At 39.6% G+C, this 16,100-nt stretch overlaps 1 protein-coding gene across 1 annotated transcript; it reads right to left on the bottom strand.

Moving 5' to 3' along the window:
- Positions 1-364: 364 nt before the first annotated feature.
- On the bottom strand, positions 365-11,980 carry LOC140597323 (rho GTPase-activating protein 20-like). The gene is made up of 7 exons (XM_072745546.1): positions 11,969-11,980; positions 11,584-11,695; positions 7,353-7,528; positions 3,925-4,034; positions 3,214-3,403; positions 1,875-1,986; positions 365-390 (listed from the first exon to the last, which is right to left on the bottom strand). Exons 1-7 carry the CDS (start codon positions 11,978-11,980, stop codon positions 365-367), a joined length of 738 nt encoding a protein of 245 aa, XP_072601647.1.
- Between the last annotated feature and the right edge of the window lie 4,120 nt (positions 11,981-16,100).

Raw genomic sequence — 16,100 nt, 5'->3', positions numbered from 1 at the left:
GAAGGAATACCTGAGGTAAAAAAATTAGTTAGTATTTCAAAGGTTCTTCTGACCCTATTTGGAATACCCCTTAGGAAATGCTGGTGCACAGAACTGAGAATGAGAAGCCAGTGAAGAAAAGGATATGTGTGGTAGTGGTGATGCCATGAGTTTTATGATGTGTGGTCTCAAGAAATAATGACCTCTCGACTTGTAAACCAACACCTTTGGCGTGGTCCTTTGCACAGTCCTCTCGCACATTAACTCTTGAAAAGTCCCTCTTGCTTCTGGGAACACTTCCTCCACCATATGAAAGGAGGAGAAGCTACCTTATGGAAGACATGGGGACCAATTGAGAGCCAGCGCCAATACACAGACACCTAGGTTAGGTCGACAGGAGCTGCAGGCTACCTGCAAGTGCACAGGTGACCACACCTGAAACCAGAACTGTTCAAAAGAGCTTCCACTGAAGTGTTATGTGAATCATAAACAAAGAAATGGTTGTCTAACCTACTGAGCTATGGAATGATTTTTATTATCCATATAAAAGTATACAACACAACACAGTACACTACAATTCAAAAAGTAGGTCATAGGATATGGTCGGCATTGAAGATAGAGGAGATAAATTGTGGGAAGATTTCTCCAATATGAATATATGGGACCAAGGAAAAAACTTTAAATGGAAATAGCTGGGTCTTGGAAGGGGTTCATTCTCATTCATTGGAAAAACAGATAAAGAGGAAGTGTCAAGGGTCATTATGGAGTCCAGTCTTCAGTGCCTTACTAAACTGTAGACATGTAGGTGGATGGACCACATGGGGACTTGGTAGCATTCTGCAGTTTTGCTCTTCTGGAAATCACTATCACTCTCACTGGCTTGGATTCAACAGTTTGATTTTCTGTCACTGACGACATGAAAAACAAACACTTGTCTTGCACCAGCATATTCTCAGACATGGTACTAGACTCATCTTAATTCCTGATGACACGGATTATCCAAAAGCTTCCCTCAACACAATGAGGTATATGTCGTAAAACGAAGACATGTCAAAAGTATGGAGGGATTGATGATATGTGTTTCCAGGTTCTGAATCTAAACTTCATTTTATAAAAAATGGGGTGTTACCAGTGAGCTGTGATTTGCTAGGCGCCAATAATACTCGCACTAGTCTCAGGGGAACTTCTCCTAGTTCTATTAATTACGTTTTAGAAATGTGTTTTACACCCTTTATCTTATTGAAACTTGACAACATTTCTAAGATTTAGACATTATTTTTATCCACATTTTAGGCATGAATAAAGTGATACGGAGCTAGAGTAATTGGCCAAAGGTCCTATAGCTGATAAATGGGGGCACTGGAATTTGTACCGTGGGGAGGTTGTTTGACATCAAGTCAAGTCCTTTTCTCTCAATGATGCTGGTTCTTTTCAACTTATTTTAAAGAGCACTGGAATCCTGTGGTGCCTCAAGAGCCACTGATCATAAAGAGGATGGAGCAGGAATAAAAGTCCCGTGCTATGGTTTCAACTAGAGCACATTTATATATTATTACTAGAAATAAAGAATGATGCATTATATGCTTACCTACATATATAATACAATATAGATGTGGGATCCATTTAAAATTGTGTTTTAAAAAATCCCCAAACACTGTATCATACCATGCTATCTCCTAATACTGCCAAAAACGTCTTGGAGTTTCTATGCTTTCGTGGGTCTCCAGTGTGTGAAACCTCCCTTGACCTGCTAGCCAGCCTTCAGAAGAAGGAGCAGCTGGGAATCATTGCCCTGGGGATGCTCTGGGCTCCAGAACAGGGTTAAGTATCTGCCATGACCCCTGGCAACCTTGTTGTCTGTGTCTCCCTAAAGCTTATTAAATTATCCACAGTACCTGCAGCCTTCTCATTGTAATGACAACTCTTTGAATTATCTCCCATGAGAGAAGTGATGTCTTCACCCAATATCTTCAGACAATTTTCATACAAAAATTGTATCAGAGAAGCCTGTAATGCAAAAAGAACACAATGGGGTGCTCTTTTTCATATGGAAGAGTTATAAGTCACATTTTGTTTATAAACCTTGGATCTAACCAAAACTGTGAAAGACTTCTATGAAAAATTCAGAGTTGATAAAAATATATAGAAAACCAATTTCTCTAATAAAATAACATAGAGTGATACTTTCCATTGTACTTTGAGTACAGATTTTAAAATACTACTAGTCAGTGGGCTAAAGTCCTAATTTGTGGCATAATTTAATAGCTAATATTGTGATACCAATGGTTACACCTTAAAACTAGGATAGCTTTCAAAGTAATCTACCTTCTGAAAGTTTACTTATTTTGTAAATATTTGCTTCCAGAAAATATTGGGATGTAACTTAGTATAATATATGATTAAAATGTATAGGGCAGAGACAAATTCCTATGAAATCAATTTCTTAAATAGGGCAGAATATTTTTTGGAAAGTGCATAGTCCTGTGGATTTTTTTTCTATGTTTTCTTTTGTTTTGTTTTTGAGTAAAACCTCACAGGGCTGGGGAGAAAACATGTCTGTCTCTCTAACCGAAGTCCCTTCTCATGTCTCGCTTTGCCTAAAGCTGGCTCTTGGCATGAGCTTGGGGAAAAGCTGTCATCTTATTAGGCATGTGTGGCTTCATTAGGATGTTCTGGAATATCTCTCTAGTTTCTGTCTGATGTAGCGGAGGCAAAACAGTAGCCAAGTATTTTTCTAAATGAGCCAAGACTTGCAGAGCAAAGCCAATGTGTTTGGAGCCATAGGTGCTCATAGTGCCCGAGGCACCTAGGATGTGCCAGTAAGGACCACGGAAGCCGGGGGTTGTTATCATTGTGTCATGAAGAAACCATGGCTTTGCCCAAGGTTCCAAGCTCCCGCCTCAAGGATAAGGCTGAGATCTGACCTTGGCTTGTCAAACTCTGGAGCCCAGGTCTTTTCTACCATATTACATCATTCTTCTCTCTCTTTTGTTTAGTCAGTCTAGTATTGAATCTCCTGGATGGGAAAGAAGCAACTCAACTGCCCTGCGTTTCCCACTTTAACAACACCCCTTCCCAGATTCCACCAGAGAAGGATAACAAACTCTGCAATTCCAAGGAAGCCTATGAAGATGTGCACTTTTCAGAACTGATCCATCCAATTGACTACTACACATTTCAGGTTCAAAGCATGGATTCTAAACCTCAGGGGACACATATGAGAGCTCTCCCTACCTTTTTTATGAAGTTCTCTTCCAATTCCAAGCTGCCACAATTAGGTGGACAAAGAATGCTTGGGGCTATACACACTGATAAATCATAAGCTGATATCTGGTTGGGTGAGGATTCTTGCTCAATGTTGCGTAGCACTCCGAAAAGGTATCGCAAGACAACAACATTCACATTTGGCAGCTGAGCTAGAAGCCTAAAGTCAGAAAGATGTACTTTTGAATAAGGCAAGTCATTGCACTTAGCAGCTGGAAGTATAGAGATGGAGAGCACAGAACATCTTTCTAGATCTAGTACACAGCCTGCTGTAGCAGAGTTCCAGGCATGAACGTATACAAAAATGTTTTACCGAATTCAATTTCTGAGATAACCCACTCTGTTTAAATCATTGACAAACTGAAGGTTATACCACAGACTGTTGATGCTCTGGCATCTCTTTTAGGCCACTGACTTTTGTTTACCAGTTTCATATATACAGAAGTTGTATAATGGCTAAGGAGTCCACCACGTTAATAAGGTCTGGAAAAGAGCAATAATAGCCATAAGGCATGCCTGTATTCTGAAACTGGCCTCCATGGGTGTGAAGAATTGAAACTATTTGGCATTGAATATTGTTTTAGTGGTCAAAGAGGCAAGAAGGAAGCCAGTATTTTCCTAATAGTATATTGGCTGTATTTCTGAGCCATGACCAGAGTAGAGTACTTATTGCATCATTACCTCTGGGCTGCATTTATTTTCTCCTCCTCGGTCATTTCGTCAAGAACACCAAGCCATTTTTCGTAGAGTTCCGATGAAAGTAAACTTCCTTCGATATTTTCAAGAAAATCCTTATGTGGATAGAAAAATAAATCAATACATGCAAACAGACACACTCACACAGACGCAGACACACACACACACACACACAAATATATAGGTATATATGATACAAAATATATATTGGAAATATCACAGAGAAAACACTTAGTTCAAAACTTCAGTTCAGTCCCTAATTTCTTCCTAGATACCCGAACTGTGACCCACACGGAGTTCACCTCATACTCTCCATTGACTTGCACGTGCAAAAGCAGGTTGTGGATTTTCTCCAACAAAAACGAAAGCATCAAAGCAGAGCCTACGCTTCAGTGGAAAGGAAGACAAAGCTCCCTTCTATCATATGGCACTTACTCTCTTGTGTGCTTTTTTGCAAACTACTACAAAAGCTACTCTCATAATTGCTTCATTCTTCCTTTCCTTAACTATACAAAAGTAGATGGTCTAATGGCAAACTCATGATGTTCCTGTGGATGTATTCATTTCTAGTGTAGACCAATTCTCCAGATAGTTTGACATCATACTATTCAGGCCAAGGTTGCAGAGTCTGTTCCTCCACAAAGATTAGTCAACTTTAAGTAGGGAAAGCTTCAGAAATGTCTAAGAACTCTATGCACACATGGTCACCATCCTCCTAGGCTGTGCCTATAACACGGAAATAGAAAAGACCCTACTAAACCTTGCTAGAAACATCAATTGCAGGTGTGCACCTTCAAGAGGGCAGCACTTATCATGCTATTCGAGTACCTAATGTATCATCATTCTTTCTCCTGTGTCTTGATGCCTATATATATATATATATATATATATATATATATATATATATATATTTACTGGTGTGTTTTACTGTAGCCCGGTGTGTAGTGGTCAGGGACTTTTGCTATTTATCATATAGTTGGACAGTAATGGGGGACAAGGAAAGACCACTTGTGACAAGGAAGGACCACATATGACCTTGGTTCTAAGAGTGCCATCATTACTGCCTTCACGTAGTTTTGTTCAGAGCTGTTAGCAAGTGCCAAGCTAGATGGATTAAATTCTTTGTTCTAGTTCTCACTTCTTTTTCCATTACCATTTTAGCAATAGAATGGGATATCTGTGATGTAGCTGTATAATTTCCAAATTAATCTAGTTCTTGAGGCATTCTACTGAATTTTCAGAATACCAAAGTACTTTTGTCTCCTGCACCTACTTCAAAAGTTAGATTTATCAAAAGAGGCATGTAGCTAGAGCTGGTTACCATGTCATTATAACCTTGGATGGTGGGCTAGACATCACAAATATTAACAAAAGGATACCTAAGATCTGGTGAAAGGAGACACAAATGGCGAAATCCTTCCTCCATGACTTATAAAGTAAAAGGCACTAAGAAACAGGAGACAATGATGGCTAAGAATGATTTGGTCGCCTCACTGAGGCTTTTTGTATTCCTCATAAAGTAAACTTTTGCTTACTATTGTGAACTTCTAGATCTATTCTCAAATTTTTCATGTGATTTTTCTTTTGGAAACTGCCTTCATTAGGAGTGTGGTGAGGTAATCATCAGGAACAGGATGTTTTCTTTGGTAAACGTTATGTGTCAATGTATATTTTGAAATTTCTTATTATTATAGTAGTCACATTAGTACTAGTATTTTGCATGGAGTCACCCGGTGGGAGGTGTGTGGTGAAAACAGAAAGTATCTCTAATGAAAGGGGCTTTTTCCTTCTACAGTATCTTCCTTAAATTTTTATTTCATGAAGTGTTTTCCATCTGACCAGTTCTTAATCAGTTATGCCTATGTTGGTTCTTGGGCAATCATAATGAAAGACACCATCACAGCTTGAGTAACTCATATGTGGATAAAGCTAGAACTTTCCCCACCTTTAAAACACATGCTACCAGAAGATCAGATTCACTGTTCAAGTTCACTCTGTGCCTAGAATTTAGTTTCTCTTTTAGGATTCTGCATGATTTTATACTGGCTGATTGTCTGAAGATGCCTTCCATGAGTGGTCCTTTTTGATTGATAAAGGAAAGCATATAATGTAGGAAAAAAAGAAGAGTATATGGCATTTCATATCTCAAGCCCAGAGCAAAAGCTTGCTTCCTTTTTGAAAGAGCTAGGCTATTGGATGGTATACAGTTTTAGAGCTGCAGAAGTAAAGTCAATTTAGATTCTTTAGTCAATGTGTCTCTATAGTTTCTACCCAAAATCCACGTTGCAGTCATACACTGAAACTTTTTAATCACTTATTTAAATCAGATTTTTTCATTGAATTTACTTTTAAATCAAGCTTCCGTGATTCAAGGTCTTGTGGAATCCTCACGGGTCTCCTACTTTATCAGTCTTTTTTCATTATTCCCTTCCATAGACGCACTTCCCCATATATGGAAATCTTTTCTATACTCATTTCCCATTAGTTGATTCATCTTTAAGTGATTGTATCCTCCAATCCTACTATCTCTATTTCCCTTCCTCTTTAAAAGAAAAGCTCAAATGCTCTCTTATTCTCTGATTACATTCCCTTCATGAGTCTTTCAACCGTCCTTTGCTCTATCTTCATGCCCTCTCCCTGCAGTGTAGAAAGATAATAAGGGCTGGAGTCAGATGGACCAAGGGTTCAGAAACCTACTCTGCTTCTGATCTATTGTGTGACCTGGGGCACATGCGAACTGTACTGAAAACTTTCTAATCCATTTATAATGTGTGGAGGATGACAGTTATAGCTACCCCCTAAAATTGCTGTGATGCAAGGACTGGGGTAGTAGCAAGCATGGAACTAACGTGGTTAATTTCTTCACACCTAGGATAACATTCCCAAATCTAGTGCAGGGTTGCAGAGGTCCTGGATACTCCGCAGTTTCCATACCGACAATTCAGTATACCGATTTCAGATAACACAGGCCAAACTCTGTGGCTGTCATTTAACATGCTCTTTTAGAATTAGCAGATTAATATATGCCTCAGGGTGAGTCTTTATGCTTAGGTAAGATGTTTTCAGTTGTTAGATTAAATAGACTCCATTGAAGGAGACCTGAGACTAAGGTGAGTTCAGGAAGACAAGAGCAGAATGTGAAGATGATTCATGCACACAGAGTCCATTTTGACTGATCTGAACAGGCCTACATGGGTCTCTGTGGAAAGAAGTGGAATGGACAAAACGTCGTTCTGTGTATTGGCCTCATGACTCTGTAGGAGGTAAATCAAATGACACTAGCAAAGGTTCTCAGCCAAAGCCAGGTGCTGTCTAATGATTTCTCCATTTGTGGGTAGGTTTGCATGAGGACACTTGGCCTCTCCGAGGTCTCTCTCCTCAGGAAGGCAATAAAAGACCATACTGAGACCTACCAGTATTGGGAAGGGGAAGTTGTCCTTATGAAAGATATCCGTGAGGGAAACTCCAAAGAGCTGTCCTGGTTTTTCAGACAGTGCAGCTCTGCACTGGTTGTTCTGGCAAGTGCCAGCACAGTGGCAAAATGCCGAGTTCGTGAAAGCACTGCTTTCCTTGGTGTTCTGGTCTGAATCTAAGGAAGAAGGGAGATTAGTGTTTTTTTAATTCACTTAGACATATTTTCACCATTGCCATTATACAGCATGTTCATTGTATAGGCTAGAAGAGGGAAACTGAGTCATTTCTTGTGCAGAGCTCTCCACGTTCTGATATTGGCTAACAGCATCCTCATGGCATTGGTGAGTTCTTGCCAATAACATTCAGACTGATGGGTAAACCTGGGACTTGATCAGACTCAGGGTGATTATTTCCTTGGCCATCAGTTACTGCCATTACACTGATCTGGAGGCACTGAAACTGTAGATGTTTGCTTTCTACTGGTGTGATCAGTGGGTTCAGGTATCAGACCTGATTTTATTTTTTTATTTTTTATTTTTTTCTGATTTTAAAAGCTATAAGTTTTTGGTATGCAAATCAAGCTGAGTTTGGTAATCCTGTGCTTTCACAGCCAGGCTCCCCTCAGCCTCAGATTCTCTCCTTGGCTTTCTGAGTGCTCAAGTTTCTACCAACCAAAGGAATTGCCTCTCAGGACACAATCTGCCTGACCCCTACTTCTCTGGTTCCTCTGCTCTGGGCCATCTTCAAGGACGACTTTCTGCAGTCAGGGTCCTTGGGAAGTAGTCATCACATGCTGGCTATGTGGTGGCTGTGTTCTCTTGTCATACCCCACCAACCCACCCATAGATGATGTTTTTGGTTAAATAGGTTTAACATTTACTGAAAAGAGCCTAAGCCACAATGAAGTGTGGAAACACACTTCCTCACACACACACTCAAACATACATGTATATATACACCTACACACAAGTACAAGGCTTGAAAGAAAACATAGAAAATGCAAAACAATAAGAGGTTAGGAATGCATTTATAGACCACCAGTTTCCAGAGATGATTTTCAACTACTCAACATTCCCTATTGAAGGAAGAACTTTCCAAAGAAAAGGAGATCAGCAGTGAAAAGCTGAGTTCAAATTTCTACTGCTCAGCAGTGAATGTTTCCCTTTGAAGATACCTTAACATTGCTTAAATAACCGATTGCTTTAAGAGTCAAGAGGTGAGCCAAGCTGTCGAAGGATAAAAAGATGAGGAACATTTCAACAAATAACCTTAAACACCGGGCAACTTGGCTTTTCTGGGATGTAGTACGTGCATCAGCACCTCCACCCATGTGGGGCCAGCACTGCACCAGAAGCATCCTGGTTCTGCCACTTAGCAAGCTCAGCATTTTAAAGCTTTGGTTTGCTCAACTTTAACGTAAATGATGCTGTCTACACCAAGTTAAACTGAATATATAAGATACTATTCGGCACAAGGCAATAAATGTTCCCAGGATCATTAATGAATGGGGTCGCTTCAAAAGGGTCGAATAATGTGAAATATATGTGGAAGAAAACTGGGGCATTTGACTTCCAAAAGGAAAGTAAGAATTTCCTAGACCTATTTCACAAGGGAACCCTTCCTGGGAAAGGGAAAACAATGCATGGATCCTATATTCTATATGCACTGATAGCAATCTCCATCTACACGCTGGCATGATTCAGAAATGTACAGTTCTGTAGTTCTAAATAGCTCACTTGATGCCTAGTTTGATTCTCTGTTCTGAGACTGGTAGTGATTTAGGTTTTCTTAATTGCCCCCATGAGTGTGTCTATGTTCCGGAGTCTTCTGGTGCAGGACAAGTTGTAAAATGATGAAGTGCCACTTATCTAATTGCTCTGTGTCATTGATGTATATAAATAGGTGCTGAGGTGTCCAAACTGCTCTCTGGTCCTGGGAAATTGGCCTGTACTCCTATTGCTGAGGCATGTCTTTCACACCCAGTGGCTTTTTATTTCTTCCATACTATTCTGGGACTGATGGAGATACATGTTCCATGTTGAGGTATTAGAAACTCTGCATGGACATAGAGGGCCCCATAGTTCTTAGACATGTCAGCTCACTATTCTGTGAGGATTTTCTGCTTCCATTTGGTTTCCATGCAGGAAATGGTGCAGATATCCTATGTACCTACCAAAGGTTTTGGGCTTTTTTCCCGTGAGATTGCCACCCAAATCTTCTACTCTATGCTATGAATCATTTCTGTTTCCTTGAAAGGCAACACTGTAAAACTCATAAGCAACATGGAGATCCCTTTTCCTCATATTCTCCTCTTGCTTCTATGCCTGGAGGAGGTGATTTAATTGTCTCTAAAGGCAGCTTAAGGTAGGAAGAAGGTTGAGGGAAGGAATATCTCAGGCAAAAAAAAAATTAGTATTTCAAAGATTCTTCCTACCCTACTTGGAATACCCCTTAGGAAATGCTGGTGTACAGAACTGAGGATGAAAAGCCAGTGAAGGAAAGGATATGTGTGGTAGTGGTGCTGCTGTGAGTTTTATGATGTGTGGTCTCAAGAAATAATGCCTCCTCGTCTTGAAAACCACCACCTTTGGCGTGGTGCTTTGCACAGTCCTCTCCCACATTAACTCTTGAAAAGTCCCTCTTGCCTCTGGGTACTCTTCCTCCACCATATGAAAGGAGGAGAAGCTACCTTATGGAAGACATGGGGACCAATTGAGAGCCAGCGCCAATACACAGAAACCTAGGTTAGCTCGACAGGAGCTGCAGGCTAACTGTAAGTGCACAGGTGACCTCAGCTGAAAACAGAACTGATCAAATGAGCTTCCACTGAAGGGTTATGTGAATCATAAACAAAGAAATGGTTGTCTAACCTACTGAGCTATGGAATGATTTTTATTATCCATATAAAATTATACAACACAACACAGTACAATAGAATTCAAAAAGTAGGTCATAGGATATGGTCGGCATTGAAGATAGAGGAGATAATATGTGGGAAGATATCCTCAATATGAATATATGGGACCATGGAAAATCTTTTGAATGCAAATAGCTGGGTCATGGAAGGGGTTCATTTCTCATTCATTGGAAAAATAAAGAGGAGGTGTCAAGTGTCATTATGGAGATTCCAGTCTTCAGTGCCTTACTAAACTGTAGACATGTAGGTGGATGGACCACATGGGGACTTGGTAGCATTCTGCAGTTGTGCTCTTTTGGAAATCACTATCACTCTCAGTGGCTTGGATTCAACAGTTTTTTTTTTCTCTCACTGAGGACATGAAAAACAAACACTTGTCTTGCACCAGCATATTCTCTGACATGGCACTAGACTCATCTTAATTCCTGATGACATGGATTACCCTAAAGATTTCCTCAACACAATGAAGTATATGTTGTAAAACGAAGACATCAAAATTATGGAGGGATTGATGATATGTGTCTCCAGGTTCTGAATCTAAACTTTATTTACAAAATGGGGTGTTGCCAGTGAGCTGTGATTAGCTAGGCTCCAATAATACTCACACTAGTCTCAGGGGAAATTCTCCTAGTTTTATTATTTGCATTTTAGAAATGTTTTTACATCCTTTATGTTATTGAATCTTGACAATACTTCTAAGATTTAGGCATTATTTTCATCCACATTTTAGGCATGAATAAAGTGATACGGAGCTAGAGTAATTGGCCAAAGGTCCTATAGCTAATAAATGGGGGCACTGGAGTTTGTATTCGGGAGAGGTTGTTTGACATCAAGTCAAGTCCTTTTCTCTCAATGATGCTGGTTCTTTTCAACTCATTTTAAAGAGCACTGGAATCCTATGGTGCCTCAAGAGCCACTGATCAAAAAGAGGATGGAGGAGGAATAAAAGTCCCGTGCTCTGGTTTCAACCAGAGTAGAAATAAATAATTATGCATTATATGCTTATCTACATATATAATACAATATAGATGTGGGATCCATTTATAATTGTGTTTAAAAAATTCCCCAAACACTGTATCATACCATGCTATCTCCTAATCCTGCCAAAACGTCTTGAAATTTCTAAGCTTTCCTGGGTCTCCAACAGTGTGAAACCTCCCTTGACCTGCTAGCCAGCCTTCAGAAGAAGGAGCAGCTGGGAATCATTGCCCTGGGCATGCTCTGGGCTCCAGAACAGGGCTAAGTATCTGCCATGACCCCTGGCAACCTTGCTGCCTGTGTCTCCCTAAAGCCTATTAAATTATCCACAGTACCTGCAGCCTTCTCATTGTAATGACAATTCTTTGAATTCTCTCCCAAGAGAGAAGTGATGTCTTCGCCAAATATCTTCAGACAATTTTCAATCAAAAACTGTATGAGAGAAGCCTGTAATGCAAAAAGAACACAGTGGGGTGCTCTTTTTCATATGGAAGAGTTATAGGTCACATTTTGTTTATAAACCTTGGATCTAACCAAAACTGTGAAAGACTTCTATGAAAAATTCAGAGTTGATAAAAATATATAGAAACCCAAGTTCTCTAGTAAGATAACTTAGAGTGATACTTTCCATTGTACTTTGGGTACAGATTTTAAAATACTAGTAGTCAGTGGACTAAACTCCTACTTTGTGGCCTAGTTTAATACCTAACATTGTGATACCAATGGTTTCATCGTTAAAACTAGGACAGCTTTCAAAGTAACCTGCCTTCTTAAACTTTACTTATTGTGTAAAATTTTGCTTCTAGAAAATATTGGGTTGTAACTTAGGATAATATCTCATTAAAATGTGTAAAACATACATGAAATCCTATGAAATCCATTTCTAAAATAGGGAAGAATGTTTTTTGGAAAGTGGATATTCCTGTGGATTTTTCTTTTTTGATGTTTTCTTTTGCTTGGTTTTTGAGTAAAAATCACAGGTCTGGAGAGAAACATGTCTGTCTGTCTAACCACAGTCCCTACTCATGTCTTGCTTTGCCGAATGCTAGCTCTCAGCATGAGCTTGGGGAAAAGCTGTCATCTTATTAGGTATGTGTGGCTTCATTAGGATGTTTTGGAATATCTCACTAGTTTCTGTCGGATGTAGCAGAGGCAAAACTGTAGCCAAGTATTTTTCTAAAAGAGCCACAACTTGCAGAGCAAGGCCAATGTGTTTGGAGCCATGGGCACTCATAGTGCCCAAGTCACCTAGGATGTGCCAGTAAGAACCACAGGAGCTGGGGTTTGTTACCATGGTGTCATGAGGAAGCCATGGCTTTGCCCAAAGTTCCAATCTCTCTCCTCAAGGATCAGGCTGAGAGTTGAACCTTGGCTTGTCAAACTCCGGAGCCCAGGTCTTTTCTATCATATTATGCCACTCTTCTCTCTCTTTTGTTTAGTCAGTCTAGTATTGAATCTCTTGGATGGGAAAGAAGCAACTCAACTGCTCTGCATTTCGCAATTTAACAACACCCCTTCCCATATTCCACCAGAGTAGGATAAAGAAGTCTGCCATTCCAAGGAAGGCAATGAAGATGTGCACTTTTCAGAACTGTTCCTTCGAATTTACTACTACATATTTCAGACTCAAAGCATGGATTCTAAACCACAGGGGACACATATGAGAGATCTCTCTACCTTCTTAATCAAGTTGTCTTCCAATTCCAAGCTGCAGGAAACGGGTGGACAAAGCAGACTTGGAGCTATACACATTGATAAATCATAAGGTGTCATCTGATTGGATGAGGATTGTTGCTCAATGTTGTAGAGCACGCCGAAAAGGTATCGCAAGAGGACAACATTCGCTTTTGGCAGGTGTGTTAGAAGCCTAAATCAGAAAGATGCACTTTTGAATAAGGCAAGTCATTGCACTTAGCAGCTTGAAGTATAGAGACGGAGAGCAGAGAACATCTCTCTAGATCCAGTATACAACCTGCTGTAGCAGAGTTCCAGGCATTAACGTATAGAAATATGTTTTACCGAATTCAATTTCTGAGCTAACTCTCTCTGGTTAAATGTTTGACAAACTGAAGGTTATACCACAGGCTGTTGATGCTCTGGCATCTCTCTTAGGCCACTGACTTTTGTCTACCAGTTTCATATATAAGAGAAGTTGTACAATGGCTAAGGAGTCTACTTAATAAGGTCAGGAGAAGTACAATAATAGCCATAAGGCATGCCTGTATTCTGAAACTGGCCTCCATGGGTGAGAAGAATTGAAACCATTTGGCATTGTATGTTCTCATTGATTTGGGGAATATAAATAATAGTGAAAGGGAATATAAGGGAAGGTAGAAGAAATATGTGGGAAATATCAGAAAGGGAGATAGAACATAAAGACTCTTAACTCTGGGAAATGAACTAGGGGTGATGGAAGGGGAGGAGGGTGGGGGGTAGGGGTGAATGGGTGACGGGCACTGAGGGGGGCACTTGATGGGATGAGCACTGGGTGTTATTCTGTATGTTGGCAAATTGAACACAAATAAATAACAATTAAATATATTATTAAAAAAAGAAACCATTTGGCATTGAATGTTATTTTAGTGGTCAAAGTGGCAAGAAGGAAGCCAATATTTTCCTAATAGTATATTGGCTGTATTTCTGAGCCATGACCAGAGTAGAGTAATTATTGCATCATTACCTCCGGGCTGCATTTAGTTTTTCCTTCTCAGTGACTTCGTCAAGAACACAAAGCCATTTTTCGTAGAGGTCCGATGAAAGTAAACTTCCTTCGATATTTTCAAGAAAATCCTTATGTGGATAAAAAAAAACACACACACACACACAAATATACACAGAAACACACACACACACATATGTATATTTAATACAAAATATATATTGGAAATATCACAGAGAAAACACTTAGCTGAAAACTTCAGTTGATTCCTACTTCCTTCATAGATACCCAAACTGTGACCCACATGGGGCTCAGCTCTGACTCTCCATTGACTTGCACGTGCAAAAGCAGGTGTGTGGCTTTTCTCTGACAAAAATGAAAGCATCAAAGCAGAGCTTAGCCTTCAGTGGAAAGGAAGACAAAGCTCCCTTCTATCATAGGGCACTTGCTCTTTTGTGTGCTTTTCTGCAAACTACTACAAAAGCTACTCTCATAATTGCATCATTCTTCCTTTCCTGAACTATACAAAAGTAGAGAATCTAATGGCAAACTCATGATGTATTCATTTCTAGTGTAGGATGTATCCATTTCTAGTGTAGGTCAATTCTCCAGATAGTTTGACATGATACTATTCAGGCCAAGGTTGCAGATTCTGTTCCTCCACAAAGATTAGTCAACTTTAGGTAGGGAAAGCTTCAGAAATGTCTAAGAACTCTATGCACACGTGGTCACCATCTTCCTAGCCTGTGCCTATAACACGGGAATAGAAAAGACCCTACTAAGTCTTGCTAGAAACATCAATTCCATGTGTGCACCTTCAAGAGGGCAACACTTACCATGGTATTCAAGTACCTAATGGATTATCATTCTTTTCCTTGTGTCTTGAAGCCTATATATATATTTGCTGTGTGTTTTACTCTAGCCCAGTGTAGTAGTGGTCAGAGACTATTGGTATCTTTTGTGTAGTTAAACAGTAATGGGGGACAAGGAAAGACCAAATGTGGCAAGGAAGGACCACATATGACCTTGATTCTAAGAGTGTCATCATTACTGCCTTCACATAGTTTTGTTCAGAGCTGTTAGCAAGTGCCAAGCTAGATGGATTAAATTCTTTGTTCTAGTTCTCACTTCTTTCTCCATTCCCATTTTAGCAATAGAATGGGATATCTGTGATGTAGCTGTATAATTTCCAAATTAATCTAGTTCTTGAGTCCTTCTACTGAATTTTCAGAATACAAAAGTACTTTTGTCTCTTGCACCTACTCCAAAAGTTAGATTTATCAAAACAGGCATGTATCTAGAGCTGGTTACCATGTCGTTATAACCTTGGATGGTGGGATAGACATCTCAAACATTAACTAAAGGATGCCTAGGATGTGGTGAAAGGAGACACAAATGGCGAAATCCTTCCTCCATGACTTATAAAGTAAAAGGCACTAAGAAACAGGAGACAATGCGACAATGATAGTTAAGAATGATTGGTTGCCTCACTGAGCCTTTTTTAGATTCCTCATAAAATAAACATTTGCTTACTATTGTGAACTTCCATACCTATCTTCAAATGTTTAATATGATTTTTCTTTTGGAAACTGCCTTCATTAGGAGTGTGGTGAAGAAGCCATCAAAAGCAGGATGTTTGCTTTGGTAAACATTATGTATGTATCAGTGTATATTTTGAAATTTCTTATTATTACTAGTAATCATATTAGTATTAGTATTTTGCATGGAGTCTTCAGGGGCGTGGTGTGTGGTGAAAACAGAAAGTATTTCTAATGTATTGGGCTTTTAACTCCTACAGTAGATTCCTTAAATTTTGAATTCATGAAGTGTTTTCCGAATTGAGAAGTTCTCAATCAGTTCTGCCCATGTCGCTCCTTGGGCAATCATAATGAAAGACACCAATCACAGCTTGACTTACTCATGTGCGGATAAAGTTAGAACTTTCCCCACCTTTAAAACAAATGCTACCACATGAACAGATTTGCTGTAATGCCTCACTCTGTCTCCAGAATTTAGTTTCTTCCTTAGGATTCTGCATGCCTTTATACTACCTGGTTTTCTGAATATGCCTTCCGTGAGTGGTCCTTTCTCATTGATAAAGGACAGCATATCCTGAGAGAAAAAAAGAAGAGTATATGGCATTTCATATCCCAAGCCCAGAGTAAAAGCTTGCTACCTTTTTGAAAGAGCTAG

Source organism: Vulpes vulpes, unplaced genomic scaffold (genome assembly GCF_048418805.1).
Source record: "Vulpes vulpes isolate BD-2025 unplaced genomic scaffold, VulVul3 u000000682, whole genome shotgun sequence".
Taxonomy (NCBI): Eukaryota; Metazoa; Chordata; class Mammalia; order Carnivora; family Canidae; genus Vulpes; species Vulpes vulpes.
Note: the sequence above shows the minus strand (reverse complement) of the source record. Positions and strands in the feature narration are given on the sequence as shown.